The following is a 23,557-nucleotide window of genomic DNA, read 5'->3' as shown; positions in this document are numbered from 1 at the left end:
GGGGAAAGAAAAAAAAAAAAAAAACTCAAACTGAAACAACAACAAGCCTCTTCCCGTTGGGCGCGCTGGAGCACGGTCCTGCGCTGAACAATAGCATTCCAGGGGCGGCTAATGGTCCTGTCGGGCATGCCCCAAACAGGATGGTGTGTGGGGCCGCTCCGGGGCCCCAAAGTGGGCCGCAGATCCTTCTGAGGTATGAAATAATAATAACACTGGCTTCCTCCAGGCACGGAGAGGTGGAAAAATACAGGAGCCTCTCCATTGTCACCAGCGTTGGGAGGGCTCCCTGAATGCCCAGGACTTAATGGGGGGCCCGGACAATAGGGTCGGACTAAAAAGGCTTCCTCATGAAAGTTTTATTAGCAGCTTTGTCTCTGTGCGCGTCGGAGTGCACGCGCATGTGAGGCGGGTTGGGGCGAGGCGGCGTGGGGGGGGGAGTTAGCGAGCTGGCACTTCCCTTTCCCCGTTTCCCCAAACCGCCCCGCTCGTTACCCGCGGAGAGTCCGCGCCCGGAACGCAGGTGTGCCCGCCTCCCACGGGCCGGCTCCCCCGGACGCGGGCTGCTGGAGGCACTCCGGCTGAATTAACACCGAATCGGAGCGCTGCACTTAACCAATCGGGATGCACTTAAGGGACGCCCCAGCCTGAGCCGCGACCCGGCGCGGGGAGGGAGGAGCGGTCCGGGGCCGGGCCGCAGGGGCGCTGGGACGTGTCATATACCGGAAAAGCCATCATCCCGACTCGGCATACCGGAACAGCACCGGCTCCCGGGGCCCAACGGAACCTTTAAAAACCCTAATAAAGTGCTCCGCGCTTCTCTGTGGCCGGGGCGGAAATGGCTTTCCATCCCCTTTATCAGTCTAAGTGACAGCTTTCCAGTTGTTATTGACAACAACAATGGCATCCCCCCCTCCCCCCCCAGGCCCCACCCCCTCAGCCCCCCTCACCCCCCCACCCCTCACACGCAGCAGATGGACTCCCTCTTAATGCCCGTGCCAATCTTCACACCGCAGAAGAAGCAGGAGAGAGCGAGCAGGCGGAAGAGCTGTAGATTATGACTGGGGAGATCAAGCGGGGAAAGAGCTCCTTAATGTTGTTTTGGTTTTTTTTTTTGTTTTTTTTAAATCTCCTCGCCGCGGTAACACACCCGCCACGCATTTCGTTTCCACCAAGCGGCGCAGACGGCAGGTCCTACGATTAAAGCGAGAACGTCCCCTCCTGTTCTCCCTCGTTCTGTGTGACGGACGCCTGCTTTGACAGACTCCCTGCGCTCGCTGGGACGTGGGCCTTACGTAGGACGCCCGAGGCCCTCCACACGTCCCCCCCCCCCCCCCCCGTTATGCTGACAGCCCAAAGCGTGGCGGTACACACGCCGCTGTGACGTTCGAGCGCCGCGTTTGGCCGCGGGCCTGAGAAATGACAGCGGTGACAGTTGTTTATCGGACGGCTTATCCACTTACCCGCCGCCGGACCGCGGGCTCAGCCGCCCGTCATGCGCCGCGTTATACGCCGCTGACTCGGATGAACATCAGCGCCAGGCCGGGCTCTCCAGGAGAAGCGACAGCCGAACGCAGAGCACGGGGGCCGAGACCGCAGACGAGGTTTCACGTTTTTCCCGCCCAAAAGCGCGTCGCCTCGAAAAAGCGGCTTCCTCCGTCCGGCCTTCGCCCCCGAGCCTCGGCACGGGTGCAGCTCTGTGTGGGCAGTGATCCGGTTTTGTCCTGCATGTGCGTGTGAGTCGGCTGTACACAGGATTAGGCTGCCATTGTAGCAACGTCATTTTTATTTTTTTTAAGGCAATCATGCTCTGGCACCGCGCACAGGGGCACGGCCCTTCACTCTCAAGCTCTGCATGTAATATTAAACATGCGCTCGGGTTCCAGGGCAGAAATGCGGTCCATTACACCATCCTAATGCAACGCAATAAAAATGACAAGGAACGAAAACAATTACGGGAAGGCACCTATCGAGGAGTGCGGTTCGAATCAGAATCCTGAATTATTTAAATAAAGGAGCCCTCTGATTGAGGGTGTCATTTCCTCCTTAAGAAACAGGCAGAAGAAAGCAGTGAGACCTGTATAAATATTCTGTTCTTGAGACATAAATAATCATTAACACTTTTATCTTATTGTCCTTGACCTTTATATAATCCAGATGTTTCTTTCATGTCAATTAATTTCTTGTAGCCTACTTTTCCACAATAAGGTAACGCACTTGTCGATGCATCAAATATAAATCCATAACACAAAATAGCCAACTGCACATGAACTTAACTCACACAAAACTAGCGGAAGGGTAGCGCACAAAAGGAAGAGAGAGGGTGCGTGGGAAAAAAATAATAATTACAGAGACATCTCTGCTCAGTTTCCCTGGTTAATCCGGCATGTAGCAAATTGATCGGCACGGTTGATATCTGCATGAAATCGGGCCGTTGAGTTACAGTATGGAGGTCTGACCCCAATAAGCCCCCGTAATGAATTCCAGCATTATGCAGCTGCGGCCTGCTGCCGCACATTCCGGATCGGGGGGCCCGCGTTGGGGGGGGGGCTCGCGTTGGGGGGAAGCTCATTACAGTAAAGTGTCTGCTTCACTTGGCAAAGCACGCAGGCATCTCTCAGCCCGCGCCTACGCCGTCCCGCGGTCCCCACGGTAACTTCCGTCCCTCCCCAGCCCTGAGTCGTCTCCCCGCAGATGTACCTGAGCTCAGCGCGCAGTCACTCATCTCCGAAGGGCGCGTGCGTGCCCAACGTCCCTCCCTCTGACTCGGTAACAACACCAGCAGAGTGTTTGATTCCGATGATTAAAGCCTTTTCCTGTTTAATCATCGGAAGAAGAACATTTTGTATTTCAATCATTTGGGAAAAAATATATATAAAAGTGACATGAGCAGAGCCAGTAAAATTGGGGCCAGAAAGTTAATATAAAACTGAAGACAACGCTTTTGGGTATGCTGTGAACTCCTGAAAACATGACGTCTTTTACAACAGGGCTCAAAGTCCAGGGTTGAGAGTCCCTGTTGATAACGTGTTAAAGTGCCCACCAAGAACAGCACATTAAATCCACTCATATCGACACACTCAGCCCAGGATAATAGTCTGGAGCACATACTTCTGTACTTTCACAATTCTAAACCCCCCAAGGCATGCCCGTTTTATTGTAACACTTTCATAACAAACAAAGGACTTGTTACACACGTGTGTGTAATGCTCAGCGTCGCAAAGCGTTTCCTGCATGTAACTTAGAAAATTTGGCTGGAAAATTAAAAAGATAATTTAGTAACACGAGAGCACTTCCTGTGGGGTGCTGGGAGCAGTGCAGTCATCAAAGCAGCGCTGCACGCGAGCGTTAGCCTGGGGCTAGCATGCGGTCTCCGCCATGTTAATTCACTTACCGCCGAACGCCACCGCAAGCTGAATGATAACAAATCATAATTACCCGGGGAAAAAAATTAAAATTAAAGAGAGTACTTTTTTAACGGAATATTAAAAAGAAAACATCTGAGAGATTAAAATATTGATCAGGTGGGCAGTCGTGAAAGGGGACAGTCTTAAAGCAAGCTGCTTCATTAGAGGGCCAGACCAGCAAAGAAAAAACAAGTTATCCAGATGCCGAGGTGATTGTTTTGTTAGGTGTGTAATTTATTTTTTTAGGTTTCCACTTGCATGCAAATTTCACACGCTAGACCTCCCTCACATCCAGGTCCAAGTCCTAAGAGTCACAGGTTAATGTTGATTTATGCAGACTTTCTCCTGTGAAGTTAAAAAGGACTTTATGTCGAACCGTAGGCTCCACAAATTAGGGACCGCAGAGACACTCTCGGTTATGGGTCTTTAACCAGGTAAGACAAGCAAAACGCGACAGGAATACATCTAAAGATTAGAACTGGAAAAGACAGGAAAACCATACAAATGATATTCATACACAAACGCACACACACACACACAAACATTTAAATACGACCAGGCACTGTATAAATGATCTTCATCCAAATAATCTGGAATGTGTATTTTTAAATTTAGGTTTTATGAGAACATCAAGCAATATAAATTCTGTGCTCCTCATACCTCCGAAGAAAAAAATTTAAAAAACAATACTGAAACTTGATTATTTTGTAACACTAAGAAAATTAACCCTGTTTATTTGGATTGTAACCGTTTTCAATTGATGATTCCATTTCCTCTCCATGTTCTTATTTTCTAAATTCTTTTTTGGTTTTATTGTACCTCAGCACCATTGCACCATTCCACCCTCAATGTGTCACTGAGAATGTTAAATAAATAAATACATCTTTTAAACGGAAAAAGAAAAAATTAAGACAATTTAGACAGAAATTATTAACATTAGAAAACCCTTTTCATTTAAAAAGATACATTTTATCTAACCATTTTTATCGTCGATATTACCTCAGGTGGAGACGGCCTGAGAGGTGGACCTCATTCACAAAAAAATGGGCGGAGAGGAAGAATTGCGCATTATGCTCGTCAAAAATAACCCGATATGAAATGTACAAACACGTCGGCATGAAGGAGGCTCGCTGCCACCGCGCCTGCTTCTGGAGGTCAGATGTCAGAGCGGCAGTGATGGGCTCATTCCACACCATTCCAGGGAAGCTGCTTATGGAAATGGGGGTTAAACAGGCTCTCTCTCGCGCTCGCCGATGGCGTATCTGTGAAGTGCCGACGCCCGCTGCCAAGCTGTGTATATCAGAGAGGGCCACCATTTATCCTAATCACGGACCTGACATGACATGCTGTTGGTTGCCCCGCATTAAATATTTATGTCAGTCCTGGCGTCTGCTTGATGGCTGTCAGGCTTTGACAAGTCTCTCTCAGACTGTGTCCATCGCCCGCCATTAAAATTCAGAACTGAGGAAAAAAACATGGAAGAGGCTTCGACACTGAAGATCAGTGAGCACACAGCAGTCTCCTGGAAACGCATTGTGTTTTATTTTATATTAAACACCCAACAAAAGCCAAATAACTACAACTCCGATTCACTGGCGATTCTCCTACTTATCTTTTCAGGACACCAGCGCAGTTTCTGAAGATAATTCTTCACACTCATCACAAAAAATAAAAAATAAAAATAATAATTTTTTTTTTTTTTTTAAAAGCCTGATAGATCCTGTGGTTTGGAACCGCTCAAGAAAGCAGACATTTCTCTTCTCTGTGGTCCTGAGGAGGCAGATTGGGAAGACAAGGGGGGGGGGGGGGGGTAAGGCACCTGTGTTTTACAGTCAAATAGCTTGCAAGGATGATGGGGTCAGAGTATTCTAATGAGCTGAGGAACACCCAGTTTGGGACCTGGGTGCGAGGCGGCAGGAGCTGGCCCATCGAGCGGCGCGCGGCGAGCATCGAGCCCCCCCCCCCCCCAACCCCCGGTACCCCCCCGGTACCCCCCCGTGTCCACGCTCAGGGGGTTAAAGAGATTAATCAATGTCAGTGTCTCGTCTTCTGAAGGCAATATGGAACAGACTGTCTGGCGATGCCCAACAGAACATCAGTTTGCTACGTCGCGCGGCCCCCAGCCGCTTGTCAAGTGAGTTGCCAGAAACTGCCTTCTGGACGCCGCCCGGCTCCTTCCTGCTTGACCTATTATTTGATATTTGACCACTCGGTTGCAAGACACTTGCTCTTTCGGGCTGAAATGTCACTGCGGCGTCTTGTCAGCTCCCAGACACCTCTGCCTGACAAGCCATTTTACCCGCGTGTGCTACAAGGCGGAAAATACAGGGCAATGGCTTTGATGTGGAGACTGTCAAACACGGGAGTCACTCTGGGCGTAGCCGAGGCGAAGGGCGCCCCCCCCCCCCTCGAACTGGGGGGTGGGGGGGGGGGGGGACGGTGAGGATGCAGGTTGTGAAATGGGAAAGAAGAGCGCGTTTAAGGTTTATGAACAATAATCGCGATCGCAGGGAGAGAGAGAGCACCTGATATTAGGGACGGAGCAAGAGTCGCTTCATCGCACTGACATTGGGGGGGCGAGGGGGGGCTCGTCCGGGATTCTCCGCACACACCAGGAACCCAGCGGCACTCCCCGGGTCCCCGCTGACCCCCGAGCGCACGTCCCCGCTCGCCGCCTCCTCCTCCTCCTCCTCCTCCTCCTCCTCCTCCTCCTCCTCCTCCTCCTCGCCTTCCTGCCGAACGCTCCCTTCCTTCCTCTTTACCGCACGAGAAGAAAAAAAAAAAAAACTAAACAAAAACAACAAAGGCTTGCGCTACGCCGCGCGCGTGCGGCTCAGCGCAGGAATAATCCGCTCAGACGGTCACGTCTCCGCCAGCGCGGCGGCCGACCTTCTCACTCCGCCCGAGAGTGACGCCGGGAGGGGAAGCAGTCACATCATTTCTGTTTTGCGCAACCTGTTCAAAGTTTGCAACTAAATGCTTGTCTTCAGCCGGGCTGACAAGAGAGAAGTGGGCGCTCAGCGAAGCATGGCCAGGCTGCCATGTGATGACAGGAATCATTGGCATACATTTGGAATAGACTGCGCGATCCTATTAAAGTGCCACAGTCCTGCTTTCAAACAGACAAGTATGAAACAACTTTGATAGATAGAGACTAAAATGGCTTATTGATTTTTTTTCCCTCTTCCCCTTTTTTAAGGGCAGGGGAAAATTACCTAAAACGAGTCACTTTTAAACAAGAGACAAAAGGACTGTATAACAGACACACTTTTTTAATCCTTTCTTTTCTCATTTTTGTTAATCACATTGCAAAGGGAGAAAAGGAAGCACAGCATTAACCATCAGAAATAATAAATACAATAAATGTGTGGTTCAGATTAATCTGGACAAATACCAAGCAAAATAAAACGTGTAAAGGCATTCTCTCATTAAAAATAATCTACTTCACACCATAAATCACACGTAAGTTCGCAGATGGTTTATTTAGTAAGTTCCAGCCCTGGGTCAAATACGTATTTGTTTTGGATTCAAATACTTTTCTGTGCTCTATTGATCGTGCCTGGTGTAATTGAGCCTGCCAATATGACCAGAAGGCGGGGGTTTGCACTTTTTGAGAGTATTTCATTGGTTCCAATACACCAGACAAGATCAGTAAAGTGTAGAAAATATTTGGAAAAAAAAAAAACACGCATTTGACCCAGGTCTGGTAAGTGTGCAGATGGTTTATTTGGAAGACCAGAACGTCCCAGAAGAATAGGGGCTCCTCACAGAGTCCCGCGGCTCACGGGAGGTCTTCAGGGACCCCGAGAGGGAGGAGCCAGGCCGCTGGGACTCCGCCCACTGGGACCGAGCGTGTCTGGGGCTCTGTCTGAGAGGGACGTCTGACTCCGCCTGGAGCAACTCCAAGTCCAGCGCCCTCTGTGGTGCGCGAGGGGACTGCGGGGACAGAGGGGGTTCAGGCACCTAAGACACAAGAGGGAGAAGCATTTTCAGAGTGACAACCTGGGTTCATAGGGGGGGGGGGGGGGGTTCGACGGCCCTCGCTGCAGAGGAGTTTCAACACGGACGCTACACGGCGCCTTATAGGTGTCGTTTGTCCAGCTCTGAACGCTTTCCAGACGCGTGCGCAGTTCCTGTCCCGTCCACGCACGCTTTATTTGACTCCATCAGCTCAGCTGCTCGTTTTCATAAACGTCACAATTAGCCACTCGGTCGTGTAATTAGCCGCTTGGCCGTGCCGCCAGGGCCTACAGGGACATGTGGGAGACAGCGACTGGAACGCGAGTTTAACTCCCGGTGGCTGATGGGATGCAGGCAGACTGGAGGCTCTGAGGGGAACACACACACACACTGCTCAGTTATCTGGCACGCGTCAGACGACACCGAGCGAACCGCTCTCAGCGTTAGCTCAAACACAGCTAGCGTACTGCGCTGCTGCTGCTGCTGCACACGGTTGGACACAATTAGCTCTGAACGTGCGTGCGTATCGCACACGATGTTAATTGCCAATGCAAACCAAACGCACTCATTTCTGCATATTTCATATTTTCACTGGCATCTCGCCGACTGTACATTTGGTGGTCACATGTGCCTTTGTTCCATAATGCTTACAGTACGTTACACACACACAGGACGAAAAGAGATCTGCAGGAGCTCTTAAACAACACAGGGGAAAAAATTAATTAACAATAATAAATACCAACATAGTGAGCACACCACCTATTGCATACTCTCCCCATTACTCAGCCACACTGAAAATACACACGTGCAGAATTACCGTGCAGTGACTTAAAAGTGCCCCTCACACCCCTAATACAAACATCAACATAAAAGGACTGCATGCAATTTAGCTAATTATGGTGTAATAAACTTTTTAAAAACTCAGTTTTTCCTTCTTTTCTTTTTTCTTTTACTGAATGACCCATGGAATCTCTCCATGATTAATCACCGCAGTCCCGTGCGCCCAATGAGACGAGATGCAGATTGTCAGGGTGTGGTACCTCACACGGGCCGGGGCTGTCGACAAGCCTGTAAGAGCAGCCCGTGGCGTGTAGGACACCCTGGAGCAGAGGGGCGAGCAGAGGGGCGAGCGGGAGGCCGTTAGGATCGGGAGGAGGAGGAGGAGGAGGAGGAGAAGGAGGAGGGGGAGGATCTGGCGGAGGCGCACGCACGCCCGCGCGCTCCTGAGGCTCCTCCGAGCGGCGCCGCGGCTAGCCCCCGGGCCGGTGACAGGTCTCTGTCTCTCAGCCACACTCGAGTGGGCCCCGCTGACACGCGGCTGTCAGACCGGCAGCCCAGCACCGCCGCCTAACATGCTCTACAGCTTCACCCAATTAGCCCGCCTCCACTTGACACCGCAGCAAAGAGCTTCATAATAGGTGGTCAAGGTGCGCGGCGTCTAGCGGGCCTGGGATACCGCCAGCGCTGGAGACGGCTCGGATACCTCCGCCTCACGCCTTCTGTGCGTTCAGTATGAGCCCCTCTCACCGCGGCCTATGCCGTCCGTCCGTCCGCCCGTCCTGTGTCGGGGGTGGCAGCAGTACCGGCGGACAGGAGCCTGAAACCGGACAGGGCGGGTATGCAAAGCGGCCCGCTCTTCAGCCGAACGTCGCTCCAGCGATACAGATGTGTCTATTCATCCAGCCCTTTCAGGAGGGTCCACACATTAAACATCCAGGTGGCACAGGCCTGATCCCCTGCAGGGGGGGGGGGGGGCGGATCAATCCCCGAAAAAAAGAGAAAAAAAAAAAAAAAAAAAAACCGCGTGGGAGCGCTTCCCCTACGGATCAGCGCCCAGGCTCAATTTACTCCCGCGCGTCTCCTCTCCCTCCTGTCTCTCCTAACGCGAGCGCCAGCTTTAAAACACAGCCCTTAACAGGCCTGCGGGAGGGCTGCTCCGCCATCGATCAAGCTGAAGGCCCAGGTGTCATTCTGCCCGGCCCGCGAGCCGCCCGGAGACGCCGGCACCGCGGGCCGGCCGCGCCCCTCCGCCCGCCAGACGCACAATTACACACAGAGCAGCCTGGTCGCATTATTCAGGCCCGACCGGGGCACCTGCTCGGGTAGCGCTCTGACTGACAGGGCACAGAATACAGGCTAATTATCTCAAAAGAAGCTTGAACTTTTCTGCACCACCAGCAGGGAACACGGTAGCACGATACCTACAGGATACAGATGAAAAATTATTTATTCACATTTTTTTTCCCGCCACATAAAGGAAAAATATGGAAGTTCTTTTTTTGAACACTGGACCATATGAACAAGGTATTTTACAGTCCTTTTTCCAGAAATCCTGCTTTTAATGCATCGCAATTAAACCGGTTTCTTAATGACCATTACAATGGCACAGCGTAGGACAATGTGCAGACATTTCAAACAGCTCTAGAAACTGGAAATGTACAATTTAATCATGTCCTTTCAAAATGTGAAAAGCAGCACGTATTAATATGCAATTACAAAGTCCAAGACGTACAATACTCAAATGTCCAAAACATTCATATTCACAGGCATCCAACTCTCCAGGATTTGATCTTGGTATTGACCACATTCCCATGTAAAACAACCTAAATGGGACAGCTAAGAGCATGAGAGGGCAACACACGGTTCACATCACATGACGTTTGAATGCCAGGAGGAAACCTGTACGTATGGAAGGCTTGGCTGAGGCCCAGTCTTGGCACTAAAACATAATACCTCCACCAGATTCATCTCACCTCTGACCGACCCAACTCCACTCCCTTGGTACAGGCTGTATTTTATTTGGTCAATATTGCATCTTCCCCAAGTGAAACGTAAAACGACCCAGAACAGCCACTCTGTGACCCTGACCCTTCTGATCCAAAGTCAGAATCTCCTTTGATAAACACATTCTCTGTTTGGTTGCGTTGGCTACCAAGGTGGGATTGGTGGGGTAGCTAGCTACATGAGAAAGAGACAAAGTTCAACACAGACAACACAGACACTGCAGATGAAGCAGTATGCCCGAAACAGGCTTTTCGCTTTACACAGGTGAATTAACTGCAAGGGAAGTTTGCTTCAACAGATTTTACTTATTTATGCCACAGATTTTTTCAAGTTTCAGCGATAATTATAGCAAGCACTGAGCAAAGCGCTGTGGTCTGCCGGCGAGGGGAATGACGATGGGAGGAGTGATCTGTGATGGATTCGTTTGGACTGACAGGCTGCTAATAATACACACAGCATAAAAGTGTCTGCAGAACTATTTAAATTGATATTAAGTACAATAATGTCTTCATCTTAAGTATGAAGTCCGTGGATAAGCCAAAGAAAATAAGCAACAGAATAAAAGCAGCGCGTAAGTCAATTTAGAACCGGGGGGTGAAGTCTGGGAAATCAATGAGCTGTACAGGAACGTCTAACGTAACACTCAGGTATAACCTGGCAACACATTTCACAGAATTTTAAACAGGACCATATTTAGGGCCAAAGACCAGGCAATCAAACAGAAAAACGTATTACACTGTTAAAGAAATGCCAGGCTGCAGAGACTCTTAGAGGCCTTTTGGGTTTGCTTTCAGGCCAGTTAAATATTTGTCTGTCATTTTGCGTAATTCCTCTAAGAGCGAAAATTTTAAAAATAAATAAAAACATTGCAGACAGCCCAGCAAATATTTAGATGTGTATTACACAGTGTTTCAGACACTGACAGAAAGAACATGTATATTTAAGGGGCCAGCAACAAAGGATGTGTTCTTTTTTTATTTTTGCCTTTTCTGTGCGATCGATCCCATTGCACAATATGGTGTAAGTATGAATACGTGGCACAGGCCGGATTAAAGAGGCTTACGCCGCTGCAGCTCCCCCAGGTCTCCGCAGAGCGAGGAATTAGTCCGATAAATTAGGAATAAGAGGCCCGGCCACGGACGAGGGCGGCTTTAGCGCTCCTGCACATTTTGGGGGAGGAGCAGAAGCGGGAGGCGCGTTTTCAGGGCTTTGAGGAGGAGGAGGGCTCTCTCCCCATCGCTCCAGAGGAGCCGGCTGCTCTCTCCCCATCGCTCCAGACGAGCCGGCTGCTCTCTCCCCATCGCTCCAGACGAGCCGGCTGCTCTCTCCCCATCGCTCCAGACGAGCCGGCTGCTCTCTCCCCATCGCTCCAGAGGAGCCGGCTGCTCTCGCTCTTCTATCGCGGCTAAGCGTGCCGCGCTCCCGCCGCCGCGGAGCCTGTGTCTGCGCCGCTCGGCGAGGGTTCGGGTCTGAGGGTTCGGGTCTGAGCGGGCATCGAGCGCTGGGCCGGGCTTGGGAAGCTAACGGCTACGCGCTGGCGACGCTACGGCGCGGCGGGGCTGTCCACTGATTGGCCGACGCCACCTAACTGCGCACCGCAGAATACATTGTGAAATGAGCACCGCTTTCAAAGAAAGGAATTCACGAGAAGGGAATGTAAAGGAACGCTGAATTAGCCAGCAGTTCATTAGCCTGTGATGGGACAGCAATTGCCTCATGTTATAATGTGGATAAGAAAGCATGTGCACGCACACACATACACACAGAAGATCAGAAACAAGTACTTGGCTTATTCCATTTGCACATCTATTTTCAGGTACATTATACTCCAAAATGACACGCAGCATTACTACTCTCCAAATGCATGTCAACTGCACGTCATGTCAGCTGAATGTAGAATGAGCAGAAGTGACCCTTAAAATCTTATTCCTGCAGGTATACGCAGGTGAAGAGGAGTGTGAAGATACAGAAAGAACATTAAAAATGAGGAACAGGCTGCCACACTCCAACGCCAGGCAGTCTGGTTACATTTACTCGTCACTCTAATTCTGTTCTGCTTCACTTCACCGCCGAACCAAACCCTCTCCCAGACTTAAGCGCTCAAGGACAAGTATTTTCAGACGGACAAAAAAAAGCTCTGCATTTCCACCAGGGTAATTTGTGGCCTAGACCTTTAACCCTCTGAAGGGCAGGTTTTCAGAATGCTTTTCTCAGAGCTCTAAAGCAGTGTTCTAGAACCCCACTGCTTTCAGTCACCGGCAGTGACTGTGACATCATCAGCATTAGAATGTTCAGTTAAGGTCTGTGACATCACACCGTAACAGGTTAAAGGTGACACAGTAAGGAGAGTGCAGTATAATAAGAGGTATAATGTTCAGCTGCACATCTGCAGGGTTAATGAGAAACGCACACTGCAGCGGATCATTTCTACACAGCACTTTAATTAAACCTCTGACACACCGTGAAATACAGCTTCTGAGCACGTGCAGTAAATAAGAAGGCAAAAAGCAGTAAAATGTTCGCATTTGGAACAGAAACTGACAGAAATAATCCCCGACAGTTTGAGAAAAAGAGGGAACGGAATGGGCTTAGAGTGAAAAAAAGAAAATGACAAATCGGCGGACTTCAGTTCTTCCTGTCACCAAGCAACGTCTCTGTTCAAAAATAATGCTGACCCAAAGAAACAGTAGAAGACTCTCCAAATCTTACCCCTCCCACCCACCCCCCCTCCCAATATTCCAGAGTATTCCAAACGAAACATATATAAATCAGCCCTGTTTGCATCGCAGACCTCGGCCTGAAACCAGCCCAGACCGCAGCCCCAGAGAACACCGGTACATTCACTGTGAGCGTGCAATCGGGGGCACTGGGCAGACTGACCGGCCAATCAGCAGAGAGCCCGCCTCTTTCAGGTACACATTTAAACCCCGCCCTTCCTCAGCTACAGATCAACTTAGGGCTCAACCTAGTTTAGATGCTTACGGGTACCCAGCCATGTTGAGGACTCAAATTTCACAGGATGATTACGTTTTTCCCCCTTCTTAAAAATGAACACTAAGGTAGCGAAACAAATGCGTAGGCCTGAACGTCCAATAAACAGAGGCAAAACCAACGCAGGGTTAATCTCAACATTCACACAGAACACCCAAAACCTTACTCACTCCCACCGCTAACAGCTCACAGAAGCCTTACTCACTCCCACCGCTAACAGCTCACAGAAGTCTTACTCACTCCCACCGCTAACAGCTCACAGAAGTCTTACTCACTCCCACCGCTAACAGCTCACAGAAGTCTTACTCACTCCCACCGCTAACAGCTCACAGAAGTCTTACTCACTCCCACCGCTAACAGCTCACAGAAGTCTTACTCACTCCCACCGCTAACAGCTCACAGAAGTCTTACTCACTCCCACCGCTAACAGCTCACAGAAGCCTTACTCACTCCCACCGCTAACAGCTCACAGAAGTCTTACTCACTCCCACCACTAACAGCTCACAGAAGTCTTACTCACTCCCACCGCTAACAGCTCACAGAAGTCTTACTCACTCCCACCGCTAACAGCTCACAGAAGTCTTACTCACTCCCACCACTAACAGCTCACAGAAGTCTTACTCACTCCCACCGCTAACAGCTCACAGAAGTCTTACTCACTCCCACCGCTAACAGCTCACAGAAGTCTTACTCACTCCCACCGCTAACAGATCACAGAAGCCTTACTCACTCCCACCGCTAACAGCTCACAGAAGCCTTACTCACTCCCACCGCTAACAGCTCACAGAAACCTTACTCACTCCCACCGCTAACAGCTCACAGAAGCCTTACTCACTCCCACCGCTAACAGCTCACAGAAGCCTTACTCACTCCCACCGCTAACAGCTCACAGAAGTCTTACTCACTCCCACTGCTAACAGCTCACAGAAACCTTACTCACTCCCACCGCTAACAGCTCACAGAAGCCTTACTCACTCCCACCGCTAACAGCTCACAGAAGCCTTACTCACTCCCACCGCTAACAGCTCACAGAAGTCTTACTCACTCCCACCGCTAACAGCTCACAGAAGTCTTACTCACTCCCACCGCTAACAGCTCACAGAAGTCTTACTCACTCCCACCGCTAACAGCTCACAGAAGCCTTACTCACTCCCACCGCTAACAGCTCACAGAAGTCTTACTCACTCCCACCGCTAACAGCTCACAGAAGCCTTACTCACTCCCACCGCTAACAGCTCACAGAAGCCTTACTCACTCCCACCGCTAACAGCTCACAGAAGTCTTACTCACTCCCACCGTTAACAGCTCACAGAAGCCTTACTCACTCCCACCGCTAACAGCTCACAGAAGCCTTACTCACTCCCGCTGCTAACAGCTCACAGAAGTCTTACTCACTCCCACCGCTAACAGCTCACAGAAGCCTTACTCACTCCCACCACTAACAGCTCACAGAAGTCTTACTCACTCCCACCACTAACAGCTCACAGAAGCCTTACTCACTCCCACCGCTAACAGCTCACAGAAGCCTTACTCACTCCCACCACTAACAGCTCACAGAAGTCTTACTCACTCCCACCGCTAACAGCTCACAGAAGTCTTACTCACTCCCACCGCTAACAGCTCACAGAAGTCTTACTCACTCCCACCGCTAACAGCTCACAGAAGTCTTACTCACTCCCACCACTAGCAGCTCACAGAAGTCTTACTCACTCCCACCGCTAACAGCTCACAGAAGTCTTACTCACTCCCACCGCTAACAGCTCACAGAAGTCTTACTCACTCCCACCGCTAACAGCTCACAGAAGTCTTACTCACTCCCACCGCTAACAGCTCACAGAAGCCTTACTCACTCCCACCGCTAACAGCTCACAGAAGTCTTACTCACTCCCACCGCTAACAGCTCACAGAAGCCTTACTCACTCCCACCGCTAACAGCTCACAGAAGTCTTACTCACTCCCACCGCTAACAGCTCACAGAAGCCTTACTCACTCCCACCGCTAACAGCTCACAGAAGCCTTACTCACTCCCACCGCTAACAGCTCACAGAAGTCTTACTCACTCCCACCGCTAACAGCTCACAGAAGCCTTACTCACTCCCACCGCTAACAGCTCACAGAAGCCTTACTCACTCCCGCTGCTAACAGCTCACAGAAGCCTTACTCACTCCCACCGCTAACAGCTCACAGAAGTCTTACTCACTCCCACCGCTAACAGCTCACAGAAGCCTTACTCACTCCCACCGCTAACAGCTCACAGAAGTCTTACTCACTCCCACCGCTAACAGCTCACAGAAGTCTTACTCACTCCCACCACTAACAGCTCACAGAAGTCTTACTCACTCCCACCGCTAACAGCTCACAGAAGCCTTACTCACTCCCACCACTAACAGCTCACAGAAGTCTTACTCACTCCCACCACTAACAGCTCACAGAAGCCTTACTCACTCCCACCACTAACAGCTCACAGAAGTCTTACTCACTCCCACCGCTAACAGCTCACAGAGCGCAGGACACACACACACAGCACTCACTGCCAGGAGCGCTAAAAAAGAACGGGGACTTAACCAAAATAAAGGCGATGAGAAGTGGAACGCTGGGGTCTGCTAATTTTACGATGGCGGCTAAGTCCCGTTATGGAGACGCTGGGCTTTGCTCGGCCTGATGGGATAGCGTCTGTAATGGTTTTAGATCCTCCCCCTGTGGTTCGCTGTGGATATACGCTGCATCGCTGCGTCTGGGGGCGGCAGTTTATGTCTTATGGCTGCAGCAGCTCCAGGTTTACGGGCGTGATGAATGCAGGAGGAATATTATATTTCACAGTGCGGAGGACAGCTTTGCTGCTCCCAAAACGCTGGGTTTTTTTCTCCTCTTGAATGAGCCATGTTAAGTCGTTGCGATGACTGTTGTTCCCGGTGAAGTTGGGTGTGTTTGACGGGATTGCACTGGAGACACGAGCAGACGCCTTCCGGCCGTACGGCGGGCTGGGGAGGGAGACGACACGGGGGTGGGGGGGGTTGGGGAGTGGGGGGGTCGGGAGCCGTGGCCTGATCACGAGCATGGTCCCCATCTTTCCCCTGGAGCTTGTCAACAAGAATTTAATGTGAGTTCTAAAGTTTTAACATGGCGGGGGGGAATCAGACAGAAATCGCTTCATGTGCGCTATGGAAATGTGCTGAATACTGAACGTGTTCTACCGAGCAGAGGATCCCTACGATATGTGAAAGGCGAAGATCTGAGATCCATCCAGATCGTTTACTCAGGACGCGCGTGCGAATCGAAAGGGAAACATTCTGCGTGGATGGCGTGCGTTTCCTCCTGCGGTGCAGTCAGTGGGGATATACACGGGTGGGGTGTGAGCTGGAAAACCTGTCAGATGTCATCAAGCTCCGTACCACAACCTCAGAGGGGCAACAAAAAAGGAGAAAAAACGAACACAGAAAATATCATCAGTTATTCAAAAACGCAGAGAGCAGCACTTCCACTGCTGTTTCTGAGATCCAGGTGGAGTGTCGGTCAAAGGCTGATTTTATAGTGTCAGAACTCTGTGCAAAAGGCACAGAAGAATTTTCAGCCAAGCTGAAATAACAATCCTGTCACCTCTAAGTGCGTTACTGCTCTCAAAATATACCTTATGAATGTGAGAACGTTTATGCAGTCTAAGCTACGGAATGATATTCCTCACCCAGTTCAAAGGCCTGGAAAAACCACTTGGTCACAAGGTGACGTTCCACGCTTGATTTATTAACCCGAATCGCCTAATTTATACCTAAAAGAAAGCGGAGACAGAGCCCACCTTACGAAACCTTTGAAAGCATTTCAAGAGAGTTCCTCTCCTCCTCCAAAACTCAAACACACTTTCCATTATTTAACAGCAGAAAGTCTGCAGATCTCTCTCACGGCCCGGCCCTCCGTCAGTGCCACGGGCTTTCCCCGAGAGGAGATGTGAAATATACAGTAAGCAGATGCACATGCGTGCGGTCAGTATTAACATCCCGCCATTACTCCTTTTACAGGACGATCTGTGAAGACTAACCGCCGAAGGTTCCAACCTCGGTTTTTTTTTTTTCGGCAAAACCAAACGCTGCATGAAAAGGCGTCGTTTGCAGTCCTGCAAACAAAAATCTCTTCTACCCTCAACGCCCCAACCTTAATTACTGTGGCTGGCCATGAACGAGACGACGCATTAAAGAGAAAAAAAGAGAAACGGAAGAGAGGAATAAACAGGACAGTGGTGCCACTGCAGCAGTTTGTAAGCAGCTGGTAAACACGTCCGGCGGGAAGTTTGCTAAACGGCAGCCGATATGTGGGCTGTCTCGCGCTGGGATTGGTCCGATCGTCAGGGGATGACATCACTAAGCAGGAGGGGAGGAGGAAAAACAATGTTCAGGCCCCATTAACCCCCAGATCCAACACTAACCCCACTGATCTCCCTTATATGGGACTCCACAAGTACCTCTCTAAATAAATTCCAAACACACTCTTAGATAAACACATAAATAATAACCCGTGCACACACACACACACGCACACACACACACGCGGCTCCTCTGGGGCGGGGATGTAACGCACGCGCGTGTGTGTGTGTGTGCGTGTGTGTGTGTGTGTGTGTATGAATACGCCTGAAGAGCGTGTTAGCAGAAAGATAAGATAGAGCAGAAAAAGCAGCCCATTGTCTGGCCAGGGCTCCGGAGGCCTTAAAGCAATCAGCACACCCCCTCCATACAGCCATGATGTTTAAATTAGAGAAGGAGGGGGCTGGAGGAGACACACACACACACACACACACACACACACACGTGCACACACACACATACACGCACATACACGCACGCACACACACACAAAAAAGTTTCCTGAACATAGTAGAAAATTGTTTTCTCTGGACAGTTTTAAGAGTCTACATCCTGTGCTGGAGTTCTCTAATCATCACCAGTGCAATTTACAATCAGAACACACAGAGAGCCAGTTCAGACCAGCTCATCTGTTGACTTTGGCCCCGGCCCCGGCCCCAGCTCAGCAAGGGCAGCTGCCATTTGAGACTGGGGGACTCAGCAGAGTGCAGGGGTGGGGCTCTGCTCCGGGACTGAGGCAGCGACACACACACACTCTCATACACACACACACACACGCACACTCACAGACACACACACACACACACGCACGCACGCACACACACGCACACGCACACACACACACACACACACACACGCACGCACGCGCACGCACGCACGCACGCACGCACGCACGCACGCACTACTCACACACACACACACACACACACACACACACACACACAGACACACACACACACACACACACACACACACACACGCACACACGCACGCACTACTCACACACACACACACACACACTCACAGACACAGACACACACACACACACACACACACACACACACACGCACACACACACACACCCTGTGTAAGAGTCAGGAGGCTCTCTCCCTCTGGCCTCCCTGCTACCCCAGCGAGGCGAGGCTCTTGTTTCCACGGTGTCCTTTAGAATATGCTTCTGATTAGGTGGCCTAATTACAGCGGGAGAAGCAATGTTGCTTCAGGCTTTGCGGTGCGTGTCAGAGTATCGACTAACCCTGGACCCCGTCCACCGTTACCCAACCCCCCCGGCTGCCTCCCCTCCCACACCGCCCGCTCCGCGCCATTTCTGTCAGGAGCCCCCCCGGCCCGGCCCAGCCCGGCCCGGCCCGCTACGGACCGGAGTGTCCACCGCTCCGAACGCCGAGCCAGCGACGCCCCTCCGACCGGCAGCAAGCACGGCCAGCCGCCGCCGCCGCGGCACGAGGAAGAGCCTCTTCCATAAGCAGGTGGCAATTACACTTCATTAAAGCCAAGCAGCTCCGTCAGAACGAGCAGTTTTTCTTTCTGCTTCAGTCTGCAGCCCCTAAACGGTAATTCAATATTATGACAGCAATTACTCGCCGTTTTTTACGGCACAGGAAGGCTGCTTTGCGCTGCGCCCGCTGCTGCTGCAGCCAGCCTTTCTGAGTTAGGCTGCATTCAGCGGGAAAGACGCGCAGCGGTCAGGCCACCACAGACCAGCCTCAGTTCTGTGTGTAGCAAGCAGCAGCCAATCCTCACACAGCACGAGGGGTGAGGGAGACACTACTACTGTGTGTCACTAACCTAATGTCGAGTGACTACCCTCCAACCCACCATCCTGCAGGTCTTCACTCCAACCCTAACCAAGCTCACCTCATTCAACAGCTAGCGATCTGGTTGAGCTGCTGATCAGTAGAATCAGGTGTGCCAAATTAGGGTTAAACTGAAAGCCTACAGGACGGTAGATCTGCAGGAACAGGGCTTCTGCCCGTGTATATTCTGTGGCTTCTCATCTGGATTCTTAAACATGTTTTCTGCACTGAAGCCACCGTGAAAACTGATGACTTTTGATTATGTGCTGCAGTCCCCACTGGAAGCGTGAAATCAAATAAAGAGGAGAGAGAAGGGGAGGGGCTGCTGGAGGAGGGGGCGGGGGGGACGTGCCCCTGCATGGGGGTCCCAGGGCGGTCGTGTAGTCCTTGGTCTGAGAGTGCCCGTCGGCACAGGGAGCGCCAGGGTGTGGGGGTAAGGGGGGGGCGGGTAAGGGGAGCCCCCCCGGCTCCGTGCCCTCGTTTGATCGCCCCGCCACGCTGGCGCACCGCAGCCTCGCGCCCGGGGAACGAGTGGCGCGGGTGCCACCCCCTCCTCCCAGCCAATCAAACGCCCGCGCGCTGCGCAGAGTTTCCGGTTCCCCTGCGCGGGCGTCCCGAATTCAATTTGCCGAGCGGCGGCGGGGTCCGTGGAGGCGGCAGGCGACCCGTATCGATCGAGGAGGTTTCACTTACCCCCCCCCGCCCCCCCGAAAGCGCGCGTGTCACCAGGAGAACGCAACCCGCCACGCTTCAATATTTAATGAGTTATTCAAGTAATAACCCAGCACAAGACAATGCACTCCCCGCTGGGACAGCCACTCCCTGCTCGGGTCTTAAGAGGACAGATAAAAGCTTTCAGGCGCTAATGCCACCGCCAGCGACCTCGGGGGGGGGGGGGCAGGGGGGGTGTCGTGCCTGTTGAAGGCTGCTCAAGTGGCCGTCCCTCCCAGTCTGAGTGTGTCCGTTTGTTTGCACTGTGCAGTAAAACTGCGGAATCAGAGCCTCCTTATCCAAACAGGAAATGTGCACCAGTGAGCGCAGTCCCCTCCCTTCCCCTCCCCGTGCGGCAGGCCGGCCGGACGGTCAGCAGGTCCCTCTGATCCCCGTCCCTGCTGCACGCGGCTCCTCAGAGCACCGAGGGCTGGAGGTCCGGACTGGATCCAGCAGCAGCTGTGGTCAGTGGTGACCAGTGAGCTGCACATCTATAATCAACGCGTTTATAGCGACAGGCTGCGCTCCCAGGGAAGGAGTCAAGGGTAACACGGCGACGGTGAAACTGGGTCTGAACTGGAACCACACGCTCTAACACACACACACTTCAGACGCAGCTGGCTGATGCGTCACTGCTGGAATATGAGCCCAGTGAGGTGTTCCTCATCTGGAGTCAGGCCGAGAGCGAAGAGAGCGTTGCTCCCCTAACCCGGGCCTGAGCACGGCGGCCAAGATGGACGCCTACTGTACGCGCCTACTGTACGCGCCTACCGTACGCGCCTACCGTGCACGCCTACTGTACGCGCCTACTGTACCCGCCTACCGTACGCGCCTACCGTACGCGCCTACCGTGCGCGCCTACCGTGCGCGCCTACCGTGCGCGCCTACCGTGCGCGCCTACCGTGCGCGCCTACCGTGCGCGCCTACCGTGCGCGCCTACCGTGCGCGCCTACCGTACGCGCCTACCGTACGCGCCTACCGTGCGCGCCTACCGTGCGCGCCTACCGTACGCGCCTACCGTGCGCGCCTACCGTGCGCGCCTACCGTGCGCGCCTACCGTACGCGCCTACTGTACGCGCCTACTGTACGCGCCTACTGTACGCGCCTACTGTGCGCGCCTACTGTACGCGCCTACTGTACGCGCCTACTGTACGCGCCTACTGTGCACGCCTACTGTGCACGCCTACTGTACACACCTACTGTGCGCGCCTACTGTACGCGCCTACCGTACGCGCCTACTGAACACGCCTACTGTACACACTTACTGTACACGCCTACTGTACACGCCTTTCCTGGGCCTTCACGCAGAGCTGCTGAGCCGTGTGAGCGGGGCCATGGAGGAGAAGGACGTTCGCTCATTAACAGCTGGAAGCCGTCACTGCGTAGGTCTCTGAGACCAGCACGCTGCAGCGGGGGAGGGGGGAGGGGGGCGGGGGGGCGGGGCTGGGACACGGCCCGCGGTGCCGGGGGGAGGCCGGTGTGCGGGGGGGCGGGGGGGCGGGGCTGGGACACGGCCCGCGGTGCCGGGGGGAGGCCGGTGTGCGGGGGGTCGGGGGGGCGGGGCTTGGACGCGGCCCGCGGTGCCGGGGGGAGGCCGGCGTGCGGAGACTACAGGAACCTCGCACAGACGCTCCGAGGTGCGTTTGAAACGAGGGTTCGAGTGGAGAGAGCAGCAGCAGCTCTGCCCCAGAGCCGCCCGCTTCCTCAGTGTGCAAAAATAAAAATACATATAAAATAAAAAAAGGATAATGGAAGGCCCTGCTGTCGCTCCTGGCCAACTCCGCGGCAACGTTACCCATGGTGCACCTCTCACAGGGAGGCTCGGCAGGGCCAGTCGGCCATTATGTCTGAACAGCTCTGTGATCACGGCTGTTCAGCAGCGAGAGCGGCTCTCCCTCAAGGTCCAGCCGAGAGAACCCCACACCACAATTAAGAGATACAGCACCTCGGGTACCTCACACAGCACCAGGGTACCTCACACACCTCACATTAAGCTTCTTATGACACGCACTCAATGAGCAGCATGCCGTACCTATTGGACCAGCTGATCCCACATCACAAGTGTTGCCCTGGGAAACTAATATCAGTTGTGTGAGCTCAGGGTTCTGAAACAAAGGAGGACTCCCTAACTTCATGTCAAAACAACAGTACAACTGTAATTATTGAGCTTTAAAGGTTTGGTTGTGTGCTCCCATTAAATATGCTAAATTTGCAAACTTTATAGTTTTTCATCAGTTTTGATTTCACACAAAAGGCACAGCTGAGCTCAGTGTCTACAGAAGCGCTTCCTCAAAAGCGTGCTTGAAGACTGTTTCACGCCCCCCCCCCTACACGGGGAGCCAATGGCGCCAGTTTAACCATGATGGGCGGTTCTGGAGGACGAATCAGCAATCGTCACGGTGCTGGAAGAGGCGGCCTCTTCCCTCAGTCTGCTCGGGGACCATAAAACAAACACAGCGAGGCGGTGGAGTGCATTTCCCCCTCACCGTCTCAAACCAGAGCAAACACGGCAGTTTGGGTAAAACCGCACCCGGCCTTCCCAGCCTGGTGTGAGGGGTGGGGGGGAGAGAGGTGGGGATGCTGGAGCTTTCTGTGTTTTGCTGGGATCCGGTTTAGAGTGTCACGTAAAATATTATTTTAAAGAAAAAGTAACAAAAGAACCAAACCGAGTGAATACTTTATGCAAAAGGAGACTGCAGGTCGGCCAGTGTGTTTGATTATGCAGCTAAGTAGCTACATGGGTAACATTTACCACCGTTTTACCAAGGGTTTGTAAATTCTTAAAAACCCTTGAAAAGCAGTGTTGGGTCTCCCCTACATGTCAGTGTCTTTTCCGTGTCACTGGGCTTATTTACTGCACAAACTCAGAAGATCCTGAAGCACCAGCTCTTGTTCTCAGACTGGCTCAGCGGTAAAAGCTTTCTGCCAACAGCTGACCACCATCCTAAGCCTGGAATCGGCCGCGATGTTGGCTCGCTAGCTGGCACAAGCACCTCTGGCTAACTTCCTGAGCTGCCCGTGGTGCCATCGTCAGTGAGGTGATGAAGGAGCGGAGTACAGCAGCACACTGAGGAAACCGAGCGGCCAGCTCCGTGACTGACAGACACACGGGTGTGTGAGGAGGAAGACGAGGGAGGCCGTACCGGGACGAAGCACTGGTTCTCCCGCAGGCAGGCGTCCTGCAGCTCGCTCTTCAGGTCCGCGATGTGGGTCTGCCGCGAGGCGGTCTCCTTCTCCAGCAGCGCCATCCTGGAGCAGGCCATCTGGTACACGTCCACGAAGGAGGACACCAGGCTCTGGCGGGGAGGGAGGACCAGGGTGAGCAGAGTGTCCTCTCTCAAAGTCAGCAAACAGGGACGAAGGACGGAACTTACCGGAACACACCGACGGGGAAGTTCTGCGTTTATACTTTATCATCTGCCTTAGAATTTTATATTAATTATATTAATTATTCCCATTTATTCATCAGTATACTGAATGTCTGAGATATTTCTGATGGAGGGTGAAACACAAGAGAAAACATGCAGTATCATTGGAACAT

At 52.2% G+C, this 23,557-nt stretch overlaps 1 protein-coding gene across 1 annotated transcript in view; it reads right to left on the bottom strand.

Annotated features, from left to right (window-relative positions):
- Positions 1-7,071: 7,071 nt before the first annotated feature.
- LOC118231057 (coiled-coil domain-containing protein 171-like) overlaps positions 7,072-23,557 on the bottom strand; it is a 70,273-nt gene continuing 53,787 nt past the window's right edge. Inside the window, 2 exon segments of the mRNA XM_035424493.1 lie at positions 7,072-7,367; positions 23,160-23,312. Coding sequence (XP_035280384.1) covers positions 7,128-7,367; positions 23,160-23,312 — 393 coding nt within the window. The 3' untranslated portion in view covers positions 7,072-7,127.

The sequence above is a fragment of the Anguilla anguilla genome, chromosome 7, assembly GCF_013347855.1.
Source record: "Anguilla anguilla isolate fAngAng1 chromosome 7, fAngAng1.pri, whole genome shotgun sequence".
NCBI classification, from domain to species: domain Eukaryota; kingdom Metazoa; phylum Chordata; class Actinopteri; order Anguilliformes; family Anguillidae; genus Anguilla; species Anguilla anguilla.
The sequence above is the reverse complement of the archived record's forward strand: the minus strand, read 5'-3'. Positions and strand labels throughout refer to the sequence as shown.